General features: G+C 40.0%; 1 protein-coding gene and 1 long non-coding RNA gene across 6 annotated transcripts in view; both read right to left on the bottom strand.

Moving 5' to 3' along the window:
- Nucleotides 1–10,710, bottom strand: part of MFS17 (Major Facilitator Superfamily Transporter 17) — a 49,766-nt gene extending 39,056 nt beyond the window's left edge. For 2 of the 4 annotated variants that reach the window (XM_064679183.1, XM_064679186.1), the window contains exon 1: nt 10,374–10,500. In XM_064679183.1, the coding sequence (XP_064535253.1) occupies nt 10,374–10,485 (112 nt within the window). In that variant the 5' untranslated portion in view covers nt 10,486–10,500. Of the gene's footprint in view, nt 1–10,373; nt 10,506–10,571 lie in introns of those variants that run through there. The other 2 variants (XM_064679185.1, XM_064679184.1) reach the window with 2 other exon arrangements.
- Nucleotides 10,711–11,687: 977 nt separating this feature from the next.
- On the bottom strand, nt 11,688–23,205 carry LOC135426181 (uncharacterized). 2 transcript variants are annotated; one of them, XR_010435862.1, is made up of 4 exons: nt 22,821–23,205; nt 22,608–22,766; nt 11,810–11,887; nt 11,688–11,752 (listed from the first exon to the last, which is right to left on the bottom strand). It is a non-coding gene; the product is annotated as an uncharacterized LOC135426181 (long non-coding RNA). The 2 variants fall into 2 exon arrangements; XR_010435861.1 differs by lacking the exon at nt 22,608–22,766 and having other exon boundaries at nt 22,821–23,199.
- Between the last annotated feature and the right edge of the window lie 877 nt (nt 23,206–24,082).

Here is a 24,082-nt window from a genome sequence, read left to right on the forward strand (position 1 = left end):
GATCCTGACCCCTGACAAATATTTCTTCAGTTTGCAGCTGTGGCTTAGACTTTTCTGGCGTCGGTGGGCATTTTGTCTTCTGTTTTAAGTGCTGGGAGTTGTTGTGCCCTCACAGATAGCTGTCGTGATAAAAGGGTGTGGACTATAAATCTTAGTTGATCCGCGGACATTTGCATTCTTTGTCTTAATAGTCTTTACATAGCTAGGTTATATACCAGCCCAAAAGGCCCCACATCGGCAGTGTCACAGAATTCCTGGAAGAACCAAGTTTTGCTCCGCCTGATAGCTTCTTTTAGTGTTTCCGCTTAGCATTGAAGCAGTAGCCACATGACTCAAAATGGGGTGACGACCTTGAACGTCGCCTCCTAAGTCTTGCTGTTGCGCGCTATAGCAATCTCCTCGTTACATCAGGCAACCGGTCACTGAGGGTTTCCACCCTTGCTGACCTTGGTAATTGAGGCATCGGTTGTGCAGGTGCTGGTCTCCGATATCGCGTCAGCAAAGCTGTCGGCTTCTTATGTTAACCCCTTGTTTTATTGCGAGCTGGCTTCCCAGACAGTCCAGCTTGCCTCTACTTCCAGGTTGGGAAATGTAAATTATCATAGCAAAGTGGTCGCTGTGTGCATAGACATGTGACACATGACCTTGAAAGTCTTTCTTACCCCTGCCTGCTTTGCTGATGGTGATTTTTGAGCCACCTTTAAACATACAGACATTAAACGATGCGAGGGTATACAGCAAAATAACTTCTCTTGGTGAGGTTTTCTTCTGTCCGGTTCTGCAGCCCACGTATTCAAGACGCCGCCGATAATCACCGCAAATTTTCTATGTGCTTCCTGTGCAATTTTTTCTTCGATGGCTGCGTACTATGTACGTATGTGCGACCGAATTTCGCTTTTATAAATCCTTTGCAACCAAGTTGTTGGCACGGTGCCCGTATACAGCTCTTTAGCGAGTCCGGTGTATCCACGTGTACGGTTCTTTAATGATGCCTACGTCCTGAACTGCTCTGCAGTGATTGATGTTACATTGCAGGCAGTTTTGTAAGCCTTCTTGTACTCTGGGCAGTTCCTGCTCACAGTGTCTATCATGCATCAACCTTTCTGGGTGTGCGGCAAATAGCGGCTTCTAACAGCTTTGGTGCAAGTATCGGTTTCATTGCCAGGGATACAATCTGGGTTCCACCATAGGTCGTAATGGTACTTGGCGTTATTTCGATAGGAATGCTATCTTTCACTTGTCTACTATCGTCGACTTGTCGATAACGCGCACTTCCATTTGGACTTTTACCTGCATGACTCGGTGGCATTTAGCCGGATCTTTCGTTAGCATACTCTTAGTGACCGGGTTTATGTGTCTAATATCTGGCTGCTAGCCAAAGCCAACCAATTTCTTCAATCTCCTCTTTATGTTCCATGGTCTTCTCGAACAATGCCACAATGTGCTCCACCAGTTGAAAGTAGGCTCCCCGTTGAAACTCTGGGTGATTGTCCTAGGTAGCAATGGATAATCAGCCAACTCGAGCGACGAAAGGCCTAATCAGGTCTTAAAGTGATAGAAGTAAAGTACTTATAACAAGCCATGAGGTTTACCAGAAGCACATTAATATGGTTAGACGATCCCCAATAGGCATAAGTCAAATAAGATAAAAAGACGTTGGACGAACGCCAAAACTGTAATTAACACCTGATGCTGTACCAACAGACCAGATTAGTTTTTTTGTCGGCCTCACCTCTTACCAATGATAGAACGTAATGTCCGTCCAACATTCATTCAATTGGTACCCAGGAAAAGCCGCATAAGCAGTGACTTTCTTGGGTCGATAGACACATTAATGCCCGATGACCCGCTGCAATTGATAGCTTTCGTGTGGAGCAGAGCCATACCTAGCTACTCCATCAGCCTTTAGGTTTCTAAGTTCAATGGGGTCTTGGATGTTCCGCATAACAGTTTTGTCACTTTCGGGCGTGTGTGTATGAAGGAAAGTTAAGAAAGTTTGGTGATCCCTAATCTTTTTATCCATTGCTATGCACGAGTATTAGTAGGCATCTAAATGTATGTGGCCTTTTAAAGGACTCAAACCCGTAACAGACCGCACTAATTGCCAGAAGACAAAAGCTCAAATACGTTTTGATTACAGAGGAGGAAAAAATAAAAAATAAAATGGAAATTTAAAAAGAATTAAAAGACAATAAAATAGAATATGCCTTCATACTTATTTCCTACGAACTGTATTTATTTAATATAATATTTTCAATATATTTTATTTAATAAAACTTATTAAAAAATTGTATATTTTTTTTATTTATTTTGTTTTTATTGATTTAAACCATAAATTAAAAATAAAGTTTGACTTCTTTTTATGTAAACTACTTTTATTTCAAGTTTATATATTGGACAAAATGTCCACTACCTTGCAATTCCAAAATAAGTGGAGGCATATGCTCTGTTTCACATGCAGTACGGTATAGTAACCGATAATCACATTTAATTCCTCATCAAATTCGTATTATACTAACACTGCGGTAGAGGAAGGGGAAACTAAAAATTTTAAGTGACATAGTGTCATTTATTTTAAACTGTATAGGTGCATCTATATATTTTAATTCAACTGAGGTGGTTTTGGGACATATATGAGAGCCCATTCATCACTTATCCATATGATAATATAATGTAATATTGCCTAGTTCAGCTCATCATCAACAAATTTTAAAATGTTCAAAGCTTTTTTTTGGAGAGATATGTGTTGATAAAACGTTCTGAATCAGCGCGATCAGAGTCGCCGCTTATTTTTGAGAGCATATATGTGTAAATACGTTCTACTCATTAGTAAAATGTGTGAATGCGAACTCTATTTGGAATGCAATATTTGCATAGCACACGCATTGCAGAATATTGTTTGCCAAGACGTTAGTATGTTATTGTTACCACTGCTGATATTAGAGTTAGTATTGGGAAAGTTCCCTTAGTAATAGTGTCCGTGAGTTGGCGTTGATAGTAAAGTGTTTGTAGCGTTATTAAGCATGGGGAATAAGTCGATAATGTTGTTCCCCTTGATGGAGTTGGTGTTTATGTTCGTAGTGCAATTGTGCAAGTTGTTTTCGAAATATTTTGGGGTGATATTAGGGTGAACTGATTTGATGTTATAGTGTAGGTAGTTGCCGTTTGTCGAGTTCATATTTTTGGAGTTGTCGTCAGAGATGCCGTAAAAGTTTTAGTGGGATGCCATATTTGAACAACACAAAATTTCACTTCGAATTTTTAAAACGACGTAAAATTTTCCCTAAGATTTATGGCGATTAACAACGAATTTTGAACAAAAGAGATCGGGAAAATGCGCGCATTGCTTAATTAAATGTATTAAAAACTTGAGGTTTAGTGTAAGTTAAGTTTAAGGCGGAGCGAGAGCGCAATAAAGCTCTGTTACTCGATCTAAGAGCGAATTCGCCTCGCTTCGCCGCCGTAACTTTTTTTAGGCTTTAGAAGTTCATGAAGTCAGTTGTCGAATTATGTCGAAAACTACGTACGTAGGGTGCCGAGTATGAGCTTAATTTTTAACTCAACTTTTAGCTTTAATTTTTTTCAATTTAAAGTAAGCTAAATTTTTCACACATAAAAAAATGCCAAACAAGTAAGAGGCTCTAGTCGGGAGCTCCCGAACTGAACCCTCTTCTACCAACACCAAATGCAGCTCGCGCTTAGCGCTCGTTTACTTCAACAATAATAAGATTTAATTTAAAAAAAAATAGTTCCCTCTGTAGGGTTCGAACTCGCAACAAGCCACACTACATGCCGCCGCCTCTAATCAGCAGCCACACCAAAAATCGAGTACTAATGAGAAAAAAACGGATTAAAATAGCAGCACAGAAAAAAATATAATCGCAATTGCAATGCTGTTAATAGAATTCAATGAAGACGCGCATGAATGTGTGTGTGTACATGTACACGGAAATTCTTGCAATTTGCGCTAACTTCCGCAAGCTCGAGGCCAGCCAAATACGTTTTGTTTAGTTACTTCTGTGTTTCTTAAACGATCTTGATAACATTTTCAACATTAGATCTTATTGTGCTATAGAGTATATGTATATTCCCAAAAAGTCAATTGCATTAAAACTGTGGCTGAAATTGATGGGCAGCATAAATTGGTTTATTTACTTGATTTATAGCTATGAGGTAGTAGCGGGGAAGTGGTGATAGCTATAAAATGAAAGATACTTGATATACATATAATATTTTAGATGCTACATGTCAAGTTTTGTGACTCTAGCTCTTATTATTTACCAAATTTGCTCAAAAAACATGATTTCGTACTGCGCGGGCTCTAGGAGGACCTACGTTCAAAATTTCAAGTATCTACATAGCTCTTATAGGTTCGGAGATCCTTGCGTTCATACATACGGACAGACAGGCCGACATGTCTAGATCGCCTCGGCTTGTGATGCTGGTCAAGAATATATATACTTTATGGGGTCGAAGATGCTTCCTTCAGCCTGTTACATTTGCACAAATACATTATACCCTTTTTACCCATTCAGGGTGTAAAAAGGAATATAAATATAGTTTGGATAATCCTGAAATAGAATCTGCATCTTTTATTTGCTTGTAAGTATATTCTAGATGAAATTTACTCGAGAACAAAAATTTACCAATGTGCGTGTTCAGCTGCTTCCTGACTTAACAATGAATGTTGAAGGGCTTCATAGCGCTATAGACAGTTTCTGTGCGTCTTTTATTTTATTATCACGATTCCAAAAATGTACAGTGTTTTTCTATTAGCTTTAAGCATACACCACACGTTGGCAGTGTAGAAAAGGTCAATGATTTATTTCCTTGCGCTTAGTTTCCATAACTATATACCTACATATATATATCTCAGATTAACATTACGTTTACAGTGAATTTTAAAGAGCCGTTGATTCTGTCAACTGTGAACTTGGTGACTGCTGGACCTTGTAATATTTAGCAGTTTAAAATACGACGAGATATTATATAAGATAGCTCAAACGCTCAAGCCACTTTTAATAATTTTCCAGCGTCACCTTAATGACAGCCGATCAGCTGCTAAATCATTTCGATTTCAGTTTTGTTGATCTATTAGTTGTTTAAACAACAAAATAAAGTCATAACTTCAATGTCGCTTACGATACAACAGCTAGAACATAAAATTTTAGCCATCGAAGCCTGTTTTCAGGAAACCCGGTCGACGATTCTCTACGTGGTATGGACGCAAAGTACATCAAGCAAAAACGTATTGTAGTTACTGTCGAAACTTAATTTTTTTGCTCCTGGATAATGCATACTATTTCTTAATTGAAAAGGCAAATTATAAAAATAATAAAATTTAATTTCTGTTGTGCTAATTAATATCTTTATAAAATAGGCCATGTAAACTCCAGCGTCCAAAATTGCAATTTAATTCATTTTAACGGTTGCAATTTTGTTTTTTCTCGATCCCTAACACATTTTTCTTGACTATCAACTCTGGGTGACCGTCTAGTTTTTTGTAATTTTGTTTTTTTTTTTTGGGTTAGGTTGTTTCACGTGTCAAGTGTGGAGTTATTTGGTCGTCCACCTTACAGCGGAAATTGCCAAGTCGAAAATTTGATGCTATTGTTGTCTTTTTACCCACGTTGCTCAAATTTAGAAATTTGGTTAATTCTTGGTATTTTCTTTAATGGAATTGTTTTTCTGTGACAGACAAATTATTACACTAAACCCTTCAGGGTTGTCGCGGAGTCGAAACAGTTTTTTCTTAATGCTAATATTTTTATCATTTTCTTTGGTCACACACATAATTTTAAAACATTAAATTCTAAACCTTTAAGACCCAAGTAAATTGATTTTACTTTTATTTTTACACAGCGTATGCTGGAAAGAAGTTCTTGTTTCAGCCAATAGCCTTCAAGCATCTATGTTTGTATATGTGAATTATACATGCATGAGTCCATCAAAAATATATATACATGTGTTGTTATTCCCTGCAGTGATTTTTTCCGTCGAATAAGTACATTTTGTTAGTTATGTCGCGCTGACTATGACTTATCCCAAAGTTTTATTCACTTAAGTATGTGGTGTACTAGGAGTGGCTCGGTAAAAAATCACTTTCTTTAATTCAATGCTATTATATTCTTTTATTATTATATCCTGGCTTATAAAAATTCATAGTTTAATTACAATAACTTACCAAATTAATACACTATAATTTACTTAGCTGCCTCGAGTACTTTGCACATACATTAGAGGCAGCTTTCCTAAAAAGGCAGTTAACTTAATTTATTTTTTTCTTAAAAGTGAATCGATTTCATAGTAACATCTATTTTTTTTAAGTTGACAGTTTTTATTAACTTTATCACATCAATTTCAATACAGTTTATTGTATATATAAGAAAAACAAATAAAAAATCAACACATCTGATCATAGATGGCGCAGGTAACTTACATGATATTCATAGAAATTTGCAAAAAATTACTGCCGATAGGAGGCGCTTAAATGCAAAAGGCTGTTAAGGTTGATGCACTTAACGTAATTAATTTCATACAAAATTAGCTCTTATTGCAGCGAAAAGAAAATTTCAGGCAGCTATCTTCCCAATGCAGCTAAGTATCGAGGCAGCTAAGCAAATTATACTGTATATTAAAATATTCACATTTAAATTTATATTTAATAAGAGCTTTTTGCGCTGGGATGCTGCCAGCCAGTCATAGGTGAAATCAAAGACACTAAGACTTGGTTATGCTAACACTGTTAGTTGCGGAATAATTAAAGGAAAATTTCTTGATATAAGCATCGACTTAAAAACAATGATTTTCTACCGAGCCAACCTTAGTACACAATATACATACATAAGGGAGTACTAATTTTGTCAGCGCAAGAACACATAGAAATTAGTTAATTTGGCAGGAAAAACAACTGCATTGAATGTATGTTATATAACCGCACAAAAACCATAATTGCTTGCACGGCCCACATAAAGACGAAGCTAAGAGACATTGTATTTTGAGCGTTTTCTTTCTCAATAGAAAATTAAGCTGCATAGTAGCATTTTATTTTTTGGTGTTATTCATTTTAGTATTTATGTTGACTTTTCTTGAGAGACAATGGGGAACGCGATGTGTGCAAGTATATGAGCGAATTGTTGGCGTGTTCACAAACGATAAAATATTAAACTAAGTAAATCATTGTCAACAGCGACAAAGAACCAAAATGAAGAACGATGTACATATGAATCGGCATTGTCAAGCCGAGCGGACATAGAGTGAAAGGTAACTAAATAAATGGTATCTAGGTTGGAAGAGCGATAGCAAAGCTTATATTGTTAAGCGTTATCGGTTTTTTCTAATTTAATTAAATTGAATTTTAGTTCGTTGTTGTTGGAAAGGTTAGGTACCTAAGCGTTGGCATGTGTGCATTTAAAAGTTTTTGGACTTCCTATTCTCGCATACTTGCATATTTTGTATATGAATAGAAGCATTTATGCGCTTGTGTGCCTGTTGGTGCCTGCCTGTCCGATGCAAATTGGAACCCAAACAAAAACGAAGGCGACTTTGGACCAGTTGCACTGAAAACGCTAGTCCCTAGCATTTGCCGTTCTATCTCACGAATCATATGGATGAGAGTAAGGCAAAGCAGTTTCCTGTAGAGTGAGCGAATAAAAAGACAGCTATGCCGTTCTACGACATAGGTCATATGTATTTCTTACTCTCTTGCTGTGAGAGCATGCGGGCATGTCTCGAGCCCGAACAAAAACGAAGGCGACTTTGGACCAGCCGCACTGAAAACGCTTGTCCACAGCATTTGTACTGGTTGTCCAGTCTATATGCTAGTATATAATATTAGTAGTGGGACAAACTATGCCGCATTGTTGGAAAAATTAAAAATATTCCGAATATTTATTATAAAAGTAAGGAAAGCTAAGAAAAGGTTAAAATAAATCCAAAATGGGATATTTGTCCTTCGTTCCGGTTTTAAATGGAGAATTTTATCTGGTAAAGGCTAAATTGGCAACAATGGTCAATTTTGTACATTGACAACAAATCACCTAAAAAATAGACGACTGACCTTCATTTTTCCCTAGCCTCTCACTATTGGCAATGCAAAAATTGAAATACTATGGATCTGAATATACCATATGAGAGCACTGAGCATACAATATACAGAGGGTTCAAATTTAAAAATAATCGAATCAAGAATTCTAAATGCGAATGAGCCCCATGAGTGTTTGCGACCTTTTGTTATGCCCAGATGGAATAAGACTGCTGAAAGTGGCAGCAGAACGCCTACCCTAGAGAACCGAATGATCAATATCAAGCCGTATCTCGCTCAGTGCACAACGTTACTGCGGTTGATGTTTTTTCATAATATATGTATGTGCATATGTATGTTAGTTTTTAATTCCTTACATCCCAAAAAATATGTGTGTATGCATGTGCTGAGTGTGTCTCTCTCTCTCATTGTCTTGTGCACTTGTGCGCATCTCATTCTCCCTGCATAGCTTCTCAAAAAACCCCGAGATCTACAAACATTCATATGTATGTATTGTGTGAATGGGCGCACAAGTAGATCACGGAGTTTGTCGCGAGCCAGAGATATTTTCTTCATTTGGTTGACGCTACCTTCTTTTTTTGGTAGACCCTTTTGTGCTACGGTGGCAAAAGGTGCACACATTATTATGCTATATTATGTATTTCTTCGTCCAGTCAGACTAATGAACTGAATGTTTTTTTTTTATTTAATGAAAACCTAAATGACATAAATAAAATAATTATACTTTGTATTTTGATTTTGTTGTTTGCTGTGGTGACTTCTTTTGTTCAAAAAATAAAAAAAACTTAGTCGTTTCTGCAAGGGTAAATAATCGTCGACTTGTCGAACAATTCTAAAAATGACCAAAAATTTAACATTTTTAATTTTTTCCTTTTACTGCGGCGACATGATATCCATGAGAGCTGATAATATGTATTTTCTTTCGAATGACCTGGATTACTAGCTCTACTGGCAAAATACTTAAGACAAAAAAGAAGATATCTTCGACATGCCGACGATTAATTGCCCTTGCAGAAATACGACTTAGAAGTTTTTCTTTAGAAAACAACAAAATTATAATATAAAATATATCAAAAATGGTAGTAAGCACTCGCGTTAAAAAATCATGTTTCGATTATTCTAACCTCTACATATATATTGTATGGTTAGTGGTTCCATATATTGTATGATTAGAGATGAGAGTCTACATGCCAAATGTATGTAGAACATGTAGAAAAAAACAGATTTTTATCAATTTCATTAAAACGTTATCGATTTTTTTAACATATCTGATTCGTGCGATCAATAAAAGGTTGCTTCACCTTTCCAGCCTTTATGTGTTCGGGTATCGACGCGTTCATATATACGGCCATTCAGACAGACCAACCTGGCTAGATAGATTCGGTTGATGACTGTGTACTGAAGAAGAATATATTTATATATATATATATATACATATATATTATGGCGTCGGATATGCTTGCTTCCGCCTGTTATATACATTTGTACAAAATCGGTGTACACCTAGGGCTTATTATTAATATGTATGTTCAGGATCTAAATAGTCAGACTTTCAATCGCTGTATGCGGCTGATTACCTCTGAAAATAGCTAAATTTCCCAGAATTGGCAACACAACATTTAAGGGTCAACGACAAACATTTGATTTTCCATTATCAACCAAAGCAGGAATAAAAGGGCCACTGAATATTAAATACCCTAAAAAACATATGTACACATACTTTATTATTGCTTGTTTCGGTAAAAAGTCAATTGTACCATGATAATTAAAGGCCTTATTAACAGGGTACATTTCTTAACCGATTCTAACTGGTTGATTTTGTCTATATTTAACGTTTATTAACAGAGGCTAATAATTTTTTTTGTTTAAGATCGTGGAAAACTACGATTGTCTAGCATTTTCAGAGCCAGACAAACTACAAGTGTCATATATACCCATTAATTATTTTAAGCTGCACGAGTCTACATACCAAGTTTGGTGTCTCTAGCTGTGAGTCACGGAATTCAACACATTAAAATATATGGACACATAGGCAGTCATGGCTAGATCGATTGTTCAAACTGAGCAAGATATATACATATGTGTACATATGTATGTACATAACTAATGACTCGAAGATGTATCCTTCAGCCTGTTACATATGTACATTTGAACATAAAATAAAAAAATTTTCATATGTTATGTACATACGTACTATTGCACCTACAAAAAACGTATGCATGTAAACATAAGAATGTACACAAACATGCGCGTTAATAGCGCACGAACTAGGTTAGTACATTTTTATGCCAAAATGAAAATGTACCATTGTATGTACATACATACATACCATATAAAGTTAGATTTGTAGTAAAGTTACAAAGCTGCTCAAATGTTATAACTGTAAACTGCATCAACAAATTGAAGATATGGATTTCCCGCACATAGGCTAGGGCGCACATATACACATATTCATATAAATATGTAAGTATATTATGTAAAGAACAACGAACATCGATGTATCGAATATCACTAAGGCGATACTTACCGAGTTGAAATCAATGTTATTTTTTCGATGCATCACTTTATCGTGCGGTAATTCTTGATTGCAACGGGTTTGCAACGCTCTTACGAACCGAGTATGGTGTTTCACAATTAGTTTCATACCAGAGTACGATGTTAGACGGCTGAGGCAAAGATAATTTATATAAATACTGATCTAAGTAAAAGTATCAACAAAATGCTACTAAGTATCTTGTTTTTAACAAAATTGAGAACATAGACGAAATCGGAATCCTTACGCTCTCGAAACTTTGAAAGCGAAAATGGCTTACGCCGATGCTAATATAGATTTAATGTATTTTTTAAGCCGATGCTAATTTAATAATTTATTTTAATTACATGTTTACATATATGAATTTGTTTTGTTTCCGAACAAAAATAAAAGAGCAAACTTGTTCTAATTATACAATTTTTTTTAATTTATAATAATAATAGCAGATGATTCGCAAAACTTAAACAAAGGCACGCATAAAATTATGCATAATATCGTTATTGTTGCCATGGCGCTCCCACCCATCCTGTGGTGCAAATAATTTATTTGCATTTTAATTCCAGGCTGCAGATTGCACTTATCTCCTCCATCAACAAATTTAAACGACATATTTATTTTCATCAGGTGCGTATAATTGGACAGCTGACACCGAAAGTGGACCAAGGGGCGAACGGCAACGGGCGAGACAACGTCCACATCAACCGAGTGAGTCCTTTTCACAAAGTCAACCTCGCCCCGAGCAACAGGCGAAACAGGCAAACTAAAAATTTAGATAAAATTATTTTTTTTTTTGTTAGTATATATATATATATATATATATATATATATATTGTTCCATTAAAAAAGAAAAAGTTTTATAAATTGGGAAATACCTAAAAGGTATTGCATCTGTCCAGTAAATATAAAATCTTAAAATTTGGTTACCTGCAGGAACAATATACACAAACTTTACTCTACTACTAGGCAGGGTACTCTTTAGGCAGGGTAAAGTTGATTAAGCGATTTTAATTAGCTTCTGCACGGGTGTGTGTATGTTCATTCGTGTGGGTATCCTGCTCCCCATTGGTGCAGACAACTCACATGTAACTTTAATATTTGCTCTGGCGAGCGACAATAGCCTTTGGCAAGTTTCTCCGCCTGTTCCCGTTCGTGCAAAAAATTTGTTGAAATGTATTCTCTAAAGAAATGAAGCTTTAGAAATTAAGGTTTAATTTATTAGTCTTAACTGATACAAAGAATCATGTCCGGTTAAGTTTGTTGATGGAGGGGAGGGGAATATCCACGTCGTTCGGATAAGTGCCGTCTTAAATCTGAAATTAAAGGGTGGAGAAATATGAACAAATTATTAGCACCACAGAATGGGCGGGAGTGCCATGGCAACAACAGCAATGCCACCGATAAGCATCCGATTTATTGTTAGTGAGCCTTCGTAGTTTTGTTACCTTTGTTTTTGCGTAGTTTTGCCACTGGAGTCAGAGTAATGTGCAGATTTGGTGTAGTTATTGTGCGATTGCTTGTGACGGATATACCCACCCTTATGAGAGTACTGGCAGACCGGCGCAGCCCCTTGAATGACAAACCGACACGCCCAATTCGAAAATTTTGCAGGAGGTCAGCTTTGGCTGTATCACGGCGAAATTTGAAAAATATATAAATAAAGCACGTGACGATTGAATCTCGAAATAAGTTGTCTGTCGTTCGGATCATTCGATGGCCTCGACTTGACAGGAGAATAGTCTCACTGCAATTGTGCGGGCTGAGACTGATTGAAGGGGCATTCTAACAATTATCTGACTCATTAGAGGATAAATAAGAACCTGGTGGCTTACGCAGCTCAGAAGAGCGATGCGTACATAGTTCTACTGGGGTCATCGCTTTCTATTTTTTTTTTATTTGCCAACATGAACATTGCCTGGTGATAAATAGTGTTATGTAGGGATCTCTGAAAAAATATTGGGATATAGAGTAGTGTTAGGTTAGTATATTACTATAGCAGTGGAAATAAGTATGTTCGTTTTTTATACCCTGAACCCATTAAAAATGGGTAAACAGGGTATATTGTATTTGTGCAAATTTATGTAACAGGCAGAAGGAAGCATCTCCGACCCCATTAAGTATATATATTCTTGATCAGCATCAACAGCCGAGTCGATCTAGCCATGTCTGTCTATCCGTCCGTCCGTATGTATAAACACAAGGATATCAGAACCTATAAGAGCTAGAGACTTGAAATTTGATCTGTAAGTCCTCCTAATGCCCGCGCAGATCGAGTTTGTTTCCGATATTCGATAACTGGCCCAGTTTATAAGTAATCGATAAAAATTGATATCGAAATTCTGATTTTTGAGCAATTTCGGCAAATAATATGAGCTAGAGTCACCAAACTTGACATGTAGCTTCTAGAATAGTATATATATATATCAAGTATCTTTCATTTTATACGTATCGCCACCTCCCCGCTGCCACCGAAAAGCTATAAATCAAGTTAATTATCCAACTTGTATTGCCCATCACTTTAAGCCACAATTTAATTTCATTAAGATCGAATAAGAAATACAAAAGTTATGTGCGTACGTGTTAGCAGCATAGCTGCTGCGCAAATTCCAAGAATTTCTGTATACATGTACACACACATTCATGCGTGTTTGCTTTAAATTCTATCAACAGCATTGCAATTCAGATCGTATTGTTTTCTGCGCTTCTATTTTAATTGGTTTTTTTCTCATTAATTATTGGTGTGGCCCTTGAGTAGAGGCAGTGGCAAGTGGTGCGGTTAGTTGCGAGTTCGAACCCTGCCAAGGGAACAATTTTTTTGTTTATGTTCATTTATCTTTATTACTACTAAAACAAACGAGCGCGTAGCTCGAGCTGCATTTGGTGTTGGAAGTCGGGAGCTCCCGACTTGAACCTCTTACTTGTTTTTTTGTAGTTTTGTCGAGTCAAACAATCGTTTGTTTTCTTAGCCGTAGTGGTCATCAAGTCTACCAGGGCGTCAGTTTTGTCTTAGAGCATCATGAGGTTACTCTGCGTTGTACTCTATGTCCGGGTAGAATACGAGGATATCTCGAAAAAAAGCAAACAACAAGGATTAGTAGACGCGTGTAAATGATTCTCGACTGCCGGTCATCCACGAGAGGGATTACCTGAACAATGGACAATCAAACCTAGGAGACGGCATTCGGAAATTTAATGGCGTAGTTCCGATCAGATTGCATTCCAACCGAAACATGGCAATCCCTCCCCTCTTTAAGTTAATGTATTTTTTTTTAGTTGTTTTTTAAGTGCCAATCAGAACTCAAGAGTGTATTACATATTATTGTTATAAAGTTACAAATTGGTGAGCTTTGTTTTTTTTTTGTATGGAAATATTTTGACAAGTAGTTGTTATGTACCGAAATAATTTTTGGGTAATTGTTTAAGCGTTCAGTTGTGTTTTATATTTGCCTTCTTCGGATTAAGGTAGCATAAAAAATTAATTTAAATGGCTTCTGGCGGAGGTCAAAGTGATCCTGACATGAGTGATCGGATAACTAATACTAGCATGTGGAGTGAGGGCGAGAGTATGAAGCAAGTACCCCAGTCGCATCCGTTTACAATTTTCGGGCTCCATCGCACCCCGTTAAGGGGTAATGAAGAAGGGCATGCAGGATAGCAACCGCTACCGCCGTTGTTCCGCAGAAAAGTTCGCCGTGAATGTGGCGTTGGCTACGCCCAGGCCACCAATTTCGATCAGGGGGCAACACATTCTTGTAAGGTGAAGAAATGAGGAATTTCGTTCGACGGGAACAGCAGTCATAGTTCGATCGAAATTTCGTGTTCCGGATAGAGTTCCTCCAGCACCAATACGCATGCCCATGGAGAGAAATTCTAAAAATCTTTTTCACGATTTTGACTGGCAAGGCTAGGGATTGGTATTGGTTACATGTTAGGCAATCAATACTAGCATGTGGAGTGAGGGCGAGAGTATCGAGCAAGTACCCCAGTCGCATCCGCTTACAATTTTCGGGCTCCATCGCACCCCGTTAAGGGGTAATGAAGAAGGGCATGCAGGATAGCAACCGCTACCGCCGCTGTTCCGCAGAAAAGTTCGCCGTGAATGTGGCGTTGGCTACGCCCAGGCCACCAATTTCGATCAGGGGGCAACACACTCTTGTAAGGTGAAGAAATGGGGAGTTTCGTTCGACGGGAACAGCAGTCATAGTTCGATCGAAATTTCGTGTTCCGGATAGAGTTCCTCCAGCACCAATACGCATGCCCATGGAGAGAAATTCTAAAAAGTTTTCTCACGCTTTTGACTGGCAAGGCTAGGGATTGGTATTGGCTGCATGTTAGGCAATCAATACTAGCATGTGAAGTGAGGGCGAGAGTATCGAGCAAGTACCCCAGTCGCATCCGCTTACAATTTTCGGGCTCCATCGCACCCCGTTAAGGGGTAATGAAGAAGGGCATGCAGGATAGCAACCGCTACCGCCGTTGTTCCGCAGAAAAGTTCGCCGTGAATGTGGCGTTGGCTACGCCCAGGCCACCAATTTCGATCAGGGGGCACCACACTCTTGTAAGGTGAAGAAATTGGGAGTTTCGTTCGACGGGAACAGCAGTCACAGTTCGATCGAAATTTCGTGTTCCGGATAGAGTTCCTCCAGCACTAATACGCATGCCCATGGAGAGAAATTCTAAAAAACTTTCTCACGCTTTTGACTGGCAAGGCTAGGGATTGGTATTGGCTGCATGTTAGGCAATCAAGGTCGATAGTTGGCCTGATCTGAGAAGAGCGATGTTTGATAGGCTTCGTGGTCAGCGGTCTGAGCATGATTGGATGCATAAACTGCTACAGCGCGAGCAAAAGTCTGGAGAACGGACAGACGACTCCTTCCAAGCCATGCGACAACTAGCGTCTCGGCTACAGAAGCCTTTCTCTGACCGATATATTCCTAAGAATAATAAAGTCTAGAGGAAATGTTGCCAAGTTCGTATACGCGATGGACATATAAACAGTCGTTCAGTTGCGGGATAGCCGACCAGTCTATGCGGCTCCTCAACGATGTGGCGTAGTGCAAAAGCCAATGGGTGAATGAGCTAGAGGACAAGATCGAAGGAATCGGATGCTGGAACTGTGGGGAGTGTGGCTACGATTGCAGAGACTTTACATCCATTACAAATGTGGCTGTCCAGGCACCATTTCTCCCAAATTTCTAGAATGCTCGGGAAACGGTTGGGTGAGCGTGAAGAGACAGGGCGACTCACATTCGGGGATGCAGTCCGCCCAAAAGAAGGAATAGCTGAGTGGCCAGAAGAAGTTTGTAGGAATAAGTTTATAAATTTAATTAGGCCTTTAGCTACTGAAAAAAGATAGAAGAAAGACTTAGAAATAAGAAATAAGATATTTAATGCTAGGCAATTAGAAGGGATGCGAGTAGTGACACGCCGGATTAGGAATGCTCGGACCGCTTCCGTAGACATCGCCTTGTGAAGAAGCAGGCGCTAGACGCGGTCAGAAGATGCGAAAAAACCGACCCGCGTTTCTTTATCGAGGTACTCATGGGTACACATCGCATAAGAGGTCTCTTAGACACAGGAGAGAGCGTTAGTCTGATGAGAAAAGGAAGTAATTAAATTATTATTATTTTTATTCTCCAATTAACAAATAAAAGAGTTCAAAAAAATACATTTTAAATACTTAATTTAATATTTATATTTTAAGGGGCATAGTTATTGTGCTCCAATATTAAATGATAGTGTTAAAAAGCCAAATGTTAGCATCCCTGTCCCTACCTATGACCTATTTAAATATTAATTAAAAATTCTAATAGTTGGGAAATATTAATAATAAAGTTAATAATTAATCTTAAAGAAATTATATAAATATTTGCACCAACTTAAAATACTGATTTCCTACCAAACCAACTGTTGGATCAAAAGCGTTTTTTTGACCTTTTAAGAATCTTATCTCAAGTGGGCGTGTATGGATGGTATGAAGTTTTAATAAAGGTTTTACAAATTGATGAGCAACACGACTGACTTCTATGATGATGCTTACAGAACTGATTTCTTAACATAAATTAACATTAAAGGGACCGAGCAATTACAGAGTTCGAAAGAGAGCGAGACTTCGTACATGTGTATGAGTGCTTATGACATTCAAATAGGAGAGAATTAGCATAATCTTAACATAATCTGCTTTGACATTGCGATTGATACCCTGACTAATCTTTCAAGAGACAGGTAGAACAGCCAGCTAATGTACTGGCCGGCAACAGATTCCAGAGGCACTGCGAATATATGCGACACGAACCCGGTCATCTTTGCCACTCACAACAGACTCAACACGCCCTAATTTCCAGTGTAATGGCGGTGTGTTGTCCTCATGTATGATGACCATAGAGTCAACTGTGAGATTTGGGGAAGCCGAAGTCCACTTTGTCCTGGCTCGAAGCTCGTTCACATACTCCGCAGACCAACGACGCCAGAATTGCTGTTTAACAGCTGTGATCTGCTCGTAACGATCCAAGTTTGAGATGTTGTTGGTAATAATCTCACGCTCGGGCAAAGCGCGCGGTGCATCTCCATTTAGAAAGTGTCCTGCAGTGAGAGCGCTGAAGTCGTTGGGATCAGATGATAGCGGTGACAGCGGACGAGAGTTGAGTACTGCTTCTATCTCAACGACTGCGGTGTTCAGTTCCTCAAAGGCGAACCGGGTGTTAGCGAGGGTACGCACCAGCAGACTCTTTGCGCTCTTGACAGCGGCCTCCCAAAGACCGCCAAAGTGTGGAGCCCTAGGTGGAATGAAATGAAAGGTTATCTCTTCAGAGGAACAATATGATAGGATAGCATCTTGAGTGCTAGTGTTGAACATGAACTTCTTTAACTCGAGTAGCTTGTTGGATGCTCCGACAAAATTTGTGGCGTTGTCACAATAGATGTGCGATACTGGTCCACGACGGGCAACCATGCGTTTCAACGATTCCATTCGTTGAAAGATCTGACACGATTTCAATGTGAACGGCCTTTACGGCCATGCAGACATATATGGCGATATAGGATTTTGTGGGACCCTTGCCACGTATTCGAAGATAGGTGTTCACTGGACCGCAGAAGTCGACTCCAACGTGGCGAAATGGCTTGTCTGTGGATAAGCGCTCAGGTGGCAGGGAACCCATGACTTGACGAAGTAGAACTGGACGATATCTGACACAGTGTACACAAGAACGAACAATGCTGCGTGCTAAAGCTCTTGCGTTTATGACCCAGAATTGAAGCCGCAGCAGTCCAACTAATGCCTTTGGTCCTGCATGGTAATTGCGCAAGTGAAGATGCCGAACATAATTGTGGACAAATTGCGATTCCTTGGGAACAAGTAAAGGATGCCTTTGACGAGAGGGGATATCAGCATGCTCGAGTCTGCCGCCAACCTTAATGAGCTCGTATCCAGAAGAGTCATCTATGAAGGGGCTGAGAAATTTCAGATTGCTTTTCAAATCTCTTTGTTTCCTTAGCAATTGCAAATCTTCCTTGAAATAGTGCTGTTGGATGATCCTGATGATGCAGTGCAACGCGTGGCGAAGTTCTTCTGGGCATGGCGGCGAACTTTCGACAGGGTGTTCCTTTTTGGCAATTTGGTAAAACCGGAACATATATGCCATAACTCGAAGCTCCCGAATGTATGAGCTAGTTCCGTTCAGCCAGTCCAGAATAGAATTACTTTCGATAATTGCAGCAAATGTAGGCTTCCGTTTTTCAGCATCGATAATGTCCATGTCCAAATCATTGTCGAATTGTTGGCAGGGCCATTGAGTCTCGGAATCACGCTGAAACGCAGGTCCTGTAAATCAAATTGACTGCTGGAGCTCATGAGCTGGGCATCCACGGGACACGATGTCAGCAGGGTTCAATTTTGACGGTACATGTCTCCACTTTCCATCTGCTGTTTGATCTTGTATAATGGATACTCTATTTCCAACAAATGTCGACAAGGTGATAAGAGTGTTGTTGCAGCCAGTGCAAGACAATCTGCGAATCAGACCAGAAATGCGCGCTGTGCGGCTTGCCGATGAATATGTTTTTGACAGTTGTATATAACTTACTCAGAAGTTGAGCTCCGCTTAACTCTAATCGAGGAAGCGTCAGCTTCTTGACAGGAGCTACCCGAGATTTAGCAGGCAGAAGCTTAACCTGGACATTGCCATACGAGTCCGTGGAACGCACATAAACGCAACAGCCGTAAGCACGTATTGATGCGTCACAGAAAGCGTGCAGTTGTATGTCTGTGAGCTCAGCTTGCAAGCAAAAACGGGGTACTGAAATCGACGACAATTCCTTGAGAGACGTTACGCAGTTTCTCCATGCTTGTAAAAGTGATTGCGGAACAGATTCATCCCAGGCGAGTTTTAGCAGCCATAGCTCCTGTATGATGATTTTCGAGACGATGATGATTGGTGCCAGCAATCCTAATGAATCGAACAGAGAAGACGCAGTCGAGAAAATAGTCCTCTTTGTGACTGTTGAATACAATTTTTTGGGTTTAAATTCAAATAGTAGCACATCACGACGTTGATCCCAAGCTACGCCAAGTGCGCTAGTCACAGCGTTTTCATCCAAGTTTAAATCCTTTACCGATTCGTCATCCCTGACGGCGTTATGATTGGAGTGCCACTGAACCAGTGGGAAGGGTCCTCGGCGAAGTATCTCGGTGACCTCGTGTTTGATGTTCTGCAACTCGATGAGCTCGTTTGCTCCGCATAGCAGATCATCAACATAAAACGATGATTTTACAATGGATGCGTCAATGGGAAACTCGTTCACATGCAGATCTGCCAGATATTGCAAACTGCGAACTGCTCTCCAAAATATATATTGAAATTTCCGAGCCACTGGGCTGACTAAAACTTGTCTATACATTTTCGTAATGTCCGCTGTGATGGCGTAACGAACCAATCGAAAACGAAGGAGAAGTATATACAGATCTTCTTGAAGTGTTGTGTTTAAAAACACAATGGTGATTGATTCGTCACTAAAGTCATATGGCCCAGATCCTCATATTCTTTCATAAAAGTTACATATTGCGATTGAACAGTAGGCTGCTGACTGAGGCGCCTCTCGAGCGATAAAAAACGACGACGTGCAACATCGCTTGAATTGCCAAGGCACATTGGATCTCCCTTGAAAGGTAGACGCACAACAATCCTGCCGTTATTCATCTGTGTTGTCCTTGAATACATATCTTCACAGAGCCGATGTTCTGGATTGATTGACTTTGGATAATTTTCTAGAGCATCAATGCTCCACAGTCATTGAAGATTTTTGTCAATTGACTCCTCCACAGAAAGCAAGCACGTTGATGACTGCTTAGCTGACTGATGACGATACTTGCCAGACACAACCCATCCAAGCAACGTTTTCTGAAGGACTGGCAAATTGTCTCCGAGCTTAATCTGTCCAACAGCCAGGCATTCGAAAAATGCTTTGGTACCGAGAAGGAGATCAATCCGACCTGACCTGTGGAAAGTTTCGTCCGCAAGTGGTGTATTCGCGGGCAACCTCCAATCTGAGGTGTCGATTTCCGAATCCGGCTGGTAGGCAATGTGAGACGTTATGCAGAACTGTACTTCAAATGGTGACAAACGAGATTTAATTCCAGTAGTTGTACAGTTGTTAATTTTAGTCGAGGTCTTCCCTAAGCTGCGGATTTCGAAATGATGCTTCTCACGGCGTAGATGCAGCCGTTGGGCGAATTGATCAGTTATGAAATTGACTTGGGAACATGAGTCAAGCAATGCTCTGCCTTGTTTATACGCCCCTGATGAATCTCGCACTAGTACCTTTGCAGTAGCAAGAATTATTTGTCCGCCTGGCGATTGATTCATATGCGAGTGCGTTGCAGCAGGAGTCGTTGTTGAGGACATTTCCGCTATGGATGATGGCGATGTGGACGATGATGATAAAGGCGGTTGGCCAAAATGCAGAAGCGTGTGATGGCGATGCTTGCAGCTTCGACAACGATTGTTAGAAGAACACTTAGCCATCCGATGTCCTAATTGAAGGCAATTAATGCAAAGTCCAGCATTTTTTACGACTCCGTACTTGAGTTTAGGACTCATGTCTTGAAACTGAGAACATTGTACAATTTTATGGTCGGAGCTGGAACAAACAATGCATGTTGGGTTAGTAATAGCAAATGATAATCCCTTGCTAGGCTTGTACACGTGTTTTTGTTTCGAAGAATCAGCCATTCGATACGATGCAATGCCTCTTGATTGCAGAAACTGACAATGACGTTCCAAAATAGTTGTGCAGTGAGCCCAATTTGGCAATGTACGTAAGTCAAAAGACTCATTCCACTTGTTACGGGTTTGCTGGTCACATTTTCCGATGACGATGAATATCAACATGGCTTGGGCAATATCTGATCCGGTACCCAATGACGATAATGATGAATACAGGGCTGACGCATTGTCCAGCAGACTGCGAAGCTGATTTCCGTCCGGTGTGTCGACTGGCTGTAGATTGAATAGTGATTCTATTTTGTCTAAAAATGTAAGTGTAGGATTGTCATAACGTTCACTTAAACGAGCAAGAGCCTTGGGATAATTTTCCTGAGTCACTTGGAATGCCTTTACTGCCTGTAGGGCAGGGCCCTTCAAGCAATTCAGCAGATGATTAAACTTTTCAATGTTTGAAAGAGAGTACTCACGACCGATAATCTGATTGAATGATGTAATGAAGTTTTTAAACTCTGCTCGTTTCCCATCAAATACAGGCGGAGCCAATCGAGGAAGACTCGATGGCGGCGAAGAGCGAATTGGAGCAGGGTTAGAAAATGAGGTGCTGTGCAGTACATCATCCAGTTGGGATTGGATGGACAATTTGATACTCACATATGTGTCTTCCACCTCTGCACGTCCATTGTCCTGAGGATCTTCCAATTCAATTTCAGATTGTACTTCCAAAACCTCCTTAATGTATATCTCCAACATGTCCAAGCGTAATTGTAGCTCACCGTGTGATAATCTTTTTTCACTGCCATCGACCTCAGTAGACACTCTTACAACATCCTCTAAGTGTGCGATATTGCGTTTTATGTTCGCTCGCTTACGTAAGTTTGCTTCAAGAGTTGACATTATGTATCGAGAATGTTGTGATCACCGATGTTACCGAGCGACAGTTTTGATACTGCTAAATTTTCACAGTCTAACTTTAACCTGATAATGTCACTCTCACCGATGTGAGCGAGCGACAGTTCAAATGCTCCCACTGTTAACAGAACAGCTAAGACTTGTAAATGTTCCACTCACCGATGTGAGGGTCGCTTGCAGTGCTGAAGCAAAATGCAGTGAACAAGCAGAGGCAGCGAGCTTCCAGCGACGAAGCAACGGTAACAAGAATGCAGCAGCAAAGCGAAGGTAGCGAGTTTCCAGCGACGAAGCAACGGCAACGAGAAAGGAGCTGGGAAGCAAAGGCAATGAGCAATCAAACTCAGAGCGTATCCAGCGCGAAGTAACGGCTACAAGAATGCAGTAGCAAAGCGAAGATAGCGAGTTTCCAGCGACGAAGCAACGGCAACGAGAAAGAAGAGCTGGCCAAATGTTGCTGTCGATGCTGTATTTTGCGAAGAGTTCGATAAAACCTTTCTCCAACGAAATGTTGTGCGGCAACGATATGCCGTCAATTTCCACACACTAGCCCCAATGTTGGGCGCCAAAATGTTGGATCAAAAGCGTTTTTTTATCTTTAAAGAATCTTATCTCAAGTGGGCGTGTATGGATGGTATGAAGTTTTAATAAAAGTTTTACAAATTGATGAGCAACACGACTGACTTCTATGATGATGCTTACAGAACTGATTTCTTAACATAAATTAAGATTAAAGGGACCGAGCAATTACAGAGTTCGAAAGAGAGCGAGACTTCGTACATGTGTATGACTGCTTATGACATTCAAATAGGAGAGAATTAGCATAATCTTAACATAATCTGCTTTGACATTGCTATTGATACCCTGACTAATGTATATATGAGGTATATGACCGAACACCAACCTCAGTACACAACATACATTCATATGTGAATATAAATTTGGGATAGGTCATGGTCAGCGCTAGAAAACTAAAAGAGTGACCCCATGATCCTCTGGGACATCGCTGACGCCAAGATAAGCCTGACGATCACCACGAGTAAGAAAGCGAACGATTGTTTGACTACACAAAAAAAAACGAATTTAATTATTTTCATTAATTCATTAATTTACTTACCTAACCGGACCCGCCGTCACGATCAACCGCACAACACGTAATCAAGGCCAGCGAAACTACTAAAACTTACTAACAAAAAAGGCGACGTCAATCGGTGGCTTCCTTTATGTTGCTATGGCGCTCGTACCCATCCTGTGGTGCGAATAATTTTTTAGTCGTTTCATTACCCCTTTTCAGTTCGACATTTAACCTAACCCAAAACTAACTTAAAAGTTCTGTGTTAATCTGTAGTAAGAACATTTGAAATATTAATCAGTTCGATATCAAGAATTTCAAGGAATACCTGATAGAGTTGAGAGCCACGCTAGGTATGATCCGGCGCCGAACTTACATCGGATATACGAAAACGCCACCCCTGAATACAGGACTTGCGTGCGCAAACAAGCCTTCTTTTTTTTTTTTGCTTCTTATTATTTTGGGTTATTTTTGCGCTGGAATCGATCAGTGCCTTCTGATCTCTACCAAGCGGAGTTAAAGGTATAGTGTATTGTTATTATTTAATAACTTAAATGATAATTACAGACTTAAAAATATATAACAATAATGGGAAAGGGATGTTTAAGTGATGCGCCTCGTTGGTAGGTCCGTCGGGGTGTAGCCTTCGGAGGCGCCTCTCACTGATGGGCTCAGCCAGGGCCCTTGCGGCCGCGTTCGGATGCTGCACCAATTTGTCGGAGTATCGGCTGCTGAAGAAGTTGAGCTGATCTCCGACCTTTGTTAGGCGGAGATCGCGTTCGATGGCGTCTGTTGTTACGTACCATGGCAGGCCAGCAACCTTGCGTGCTGCCTTGGCTGAAACAAGTCTTCTGAATGTTATCCTAGCTAACTATCCTAGCTGACTGTGGAAAACTGCGGGAGCAATGCACTTGGGTAGGTAGCGCTAAGTCCGGTTATGGTAGATCCTGGTAAGATTTCACAGACGTTGGGGGAACATAAAAACCCGTTCCGACCTCTGCTCAATGTACCACAAGCGATAGTTGCGGGTGGAAGGGTCCCAGCCCTGCCCTGATGAGCCAAGACGGCGGAATGGGGCTAGATCCACGACGGGCATAAAAACTGGGGTGTGCAGAAGGGACAGTTCGCCAGGGTATGTACCAACGCGTATTGTATTCTGTTGGATATACGGGCACCGGCTCAGCCATGCTTGTTGCCGGCACTCAGGAGCGGGAAACAGGCGGTGGCGTCGACACATCCGCGGAGGAAAAGAAGACCTTGTGGTTAGAGGACGGTCTACCTGGGAAGGTAATCATCATACCGATGCT

The sequence above is a fragment of the Drosophila montana genome, unplaced genomic scaffold, assembly GCF_035044405.1.
Source record: "Drosophila montana isolate Dmon_TW-CO22-7 unplaced genomic scaffold, ASM3504440v1 contig_198_1, whole genome shotgun sequence".
Classification (NCBI taxonomy): Eukaryota; Metazoa; Arthropoda; class Insecta; order Diptera; family Drosophilidae; genus Drosophila; species Drosophila montana.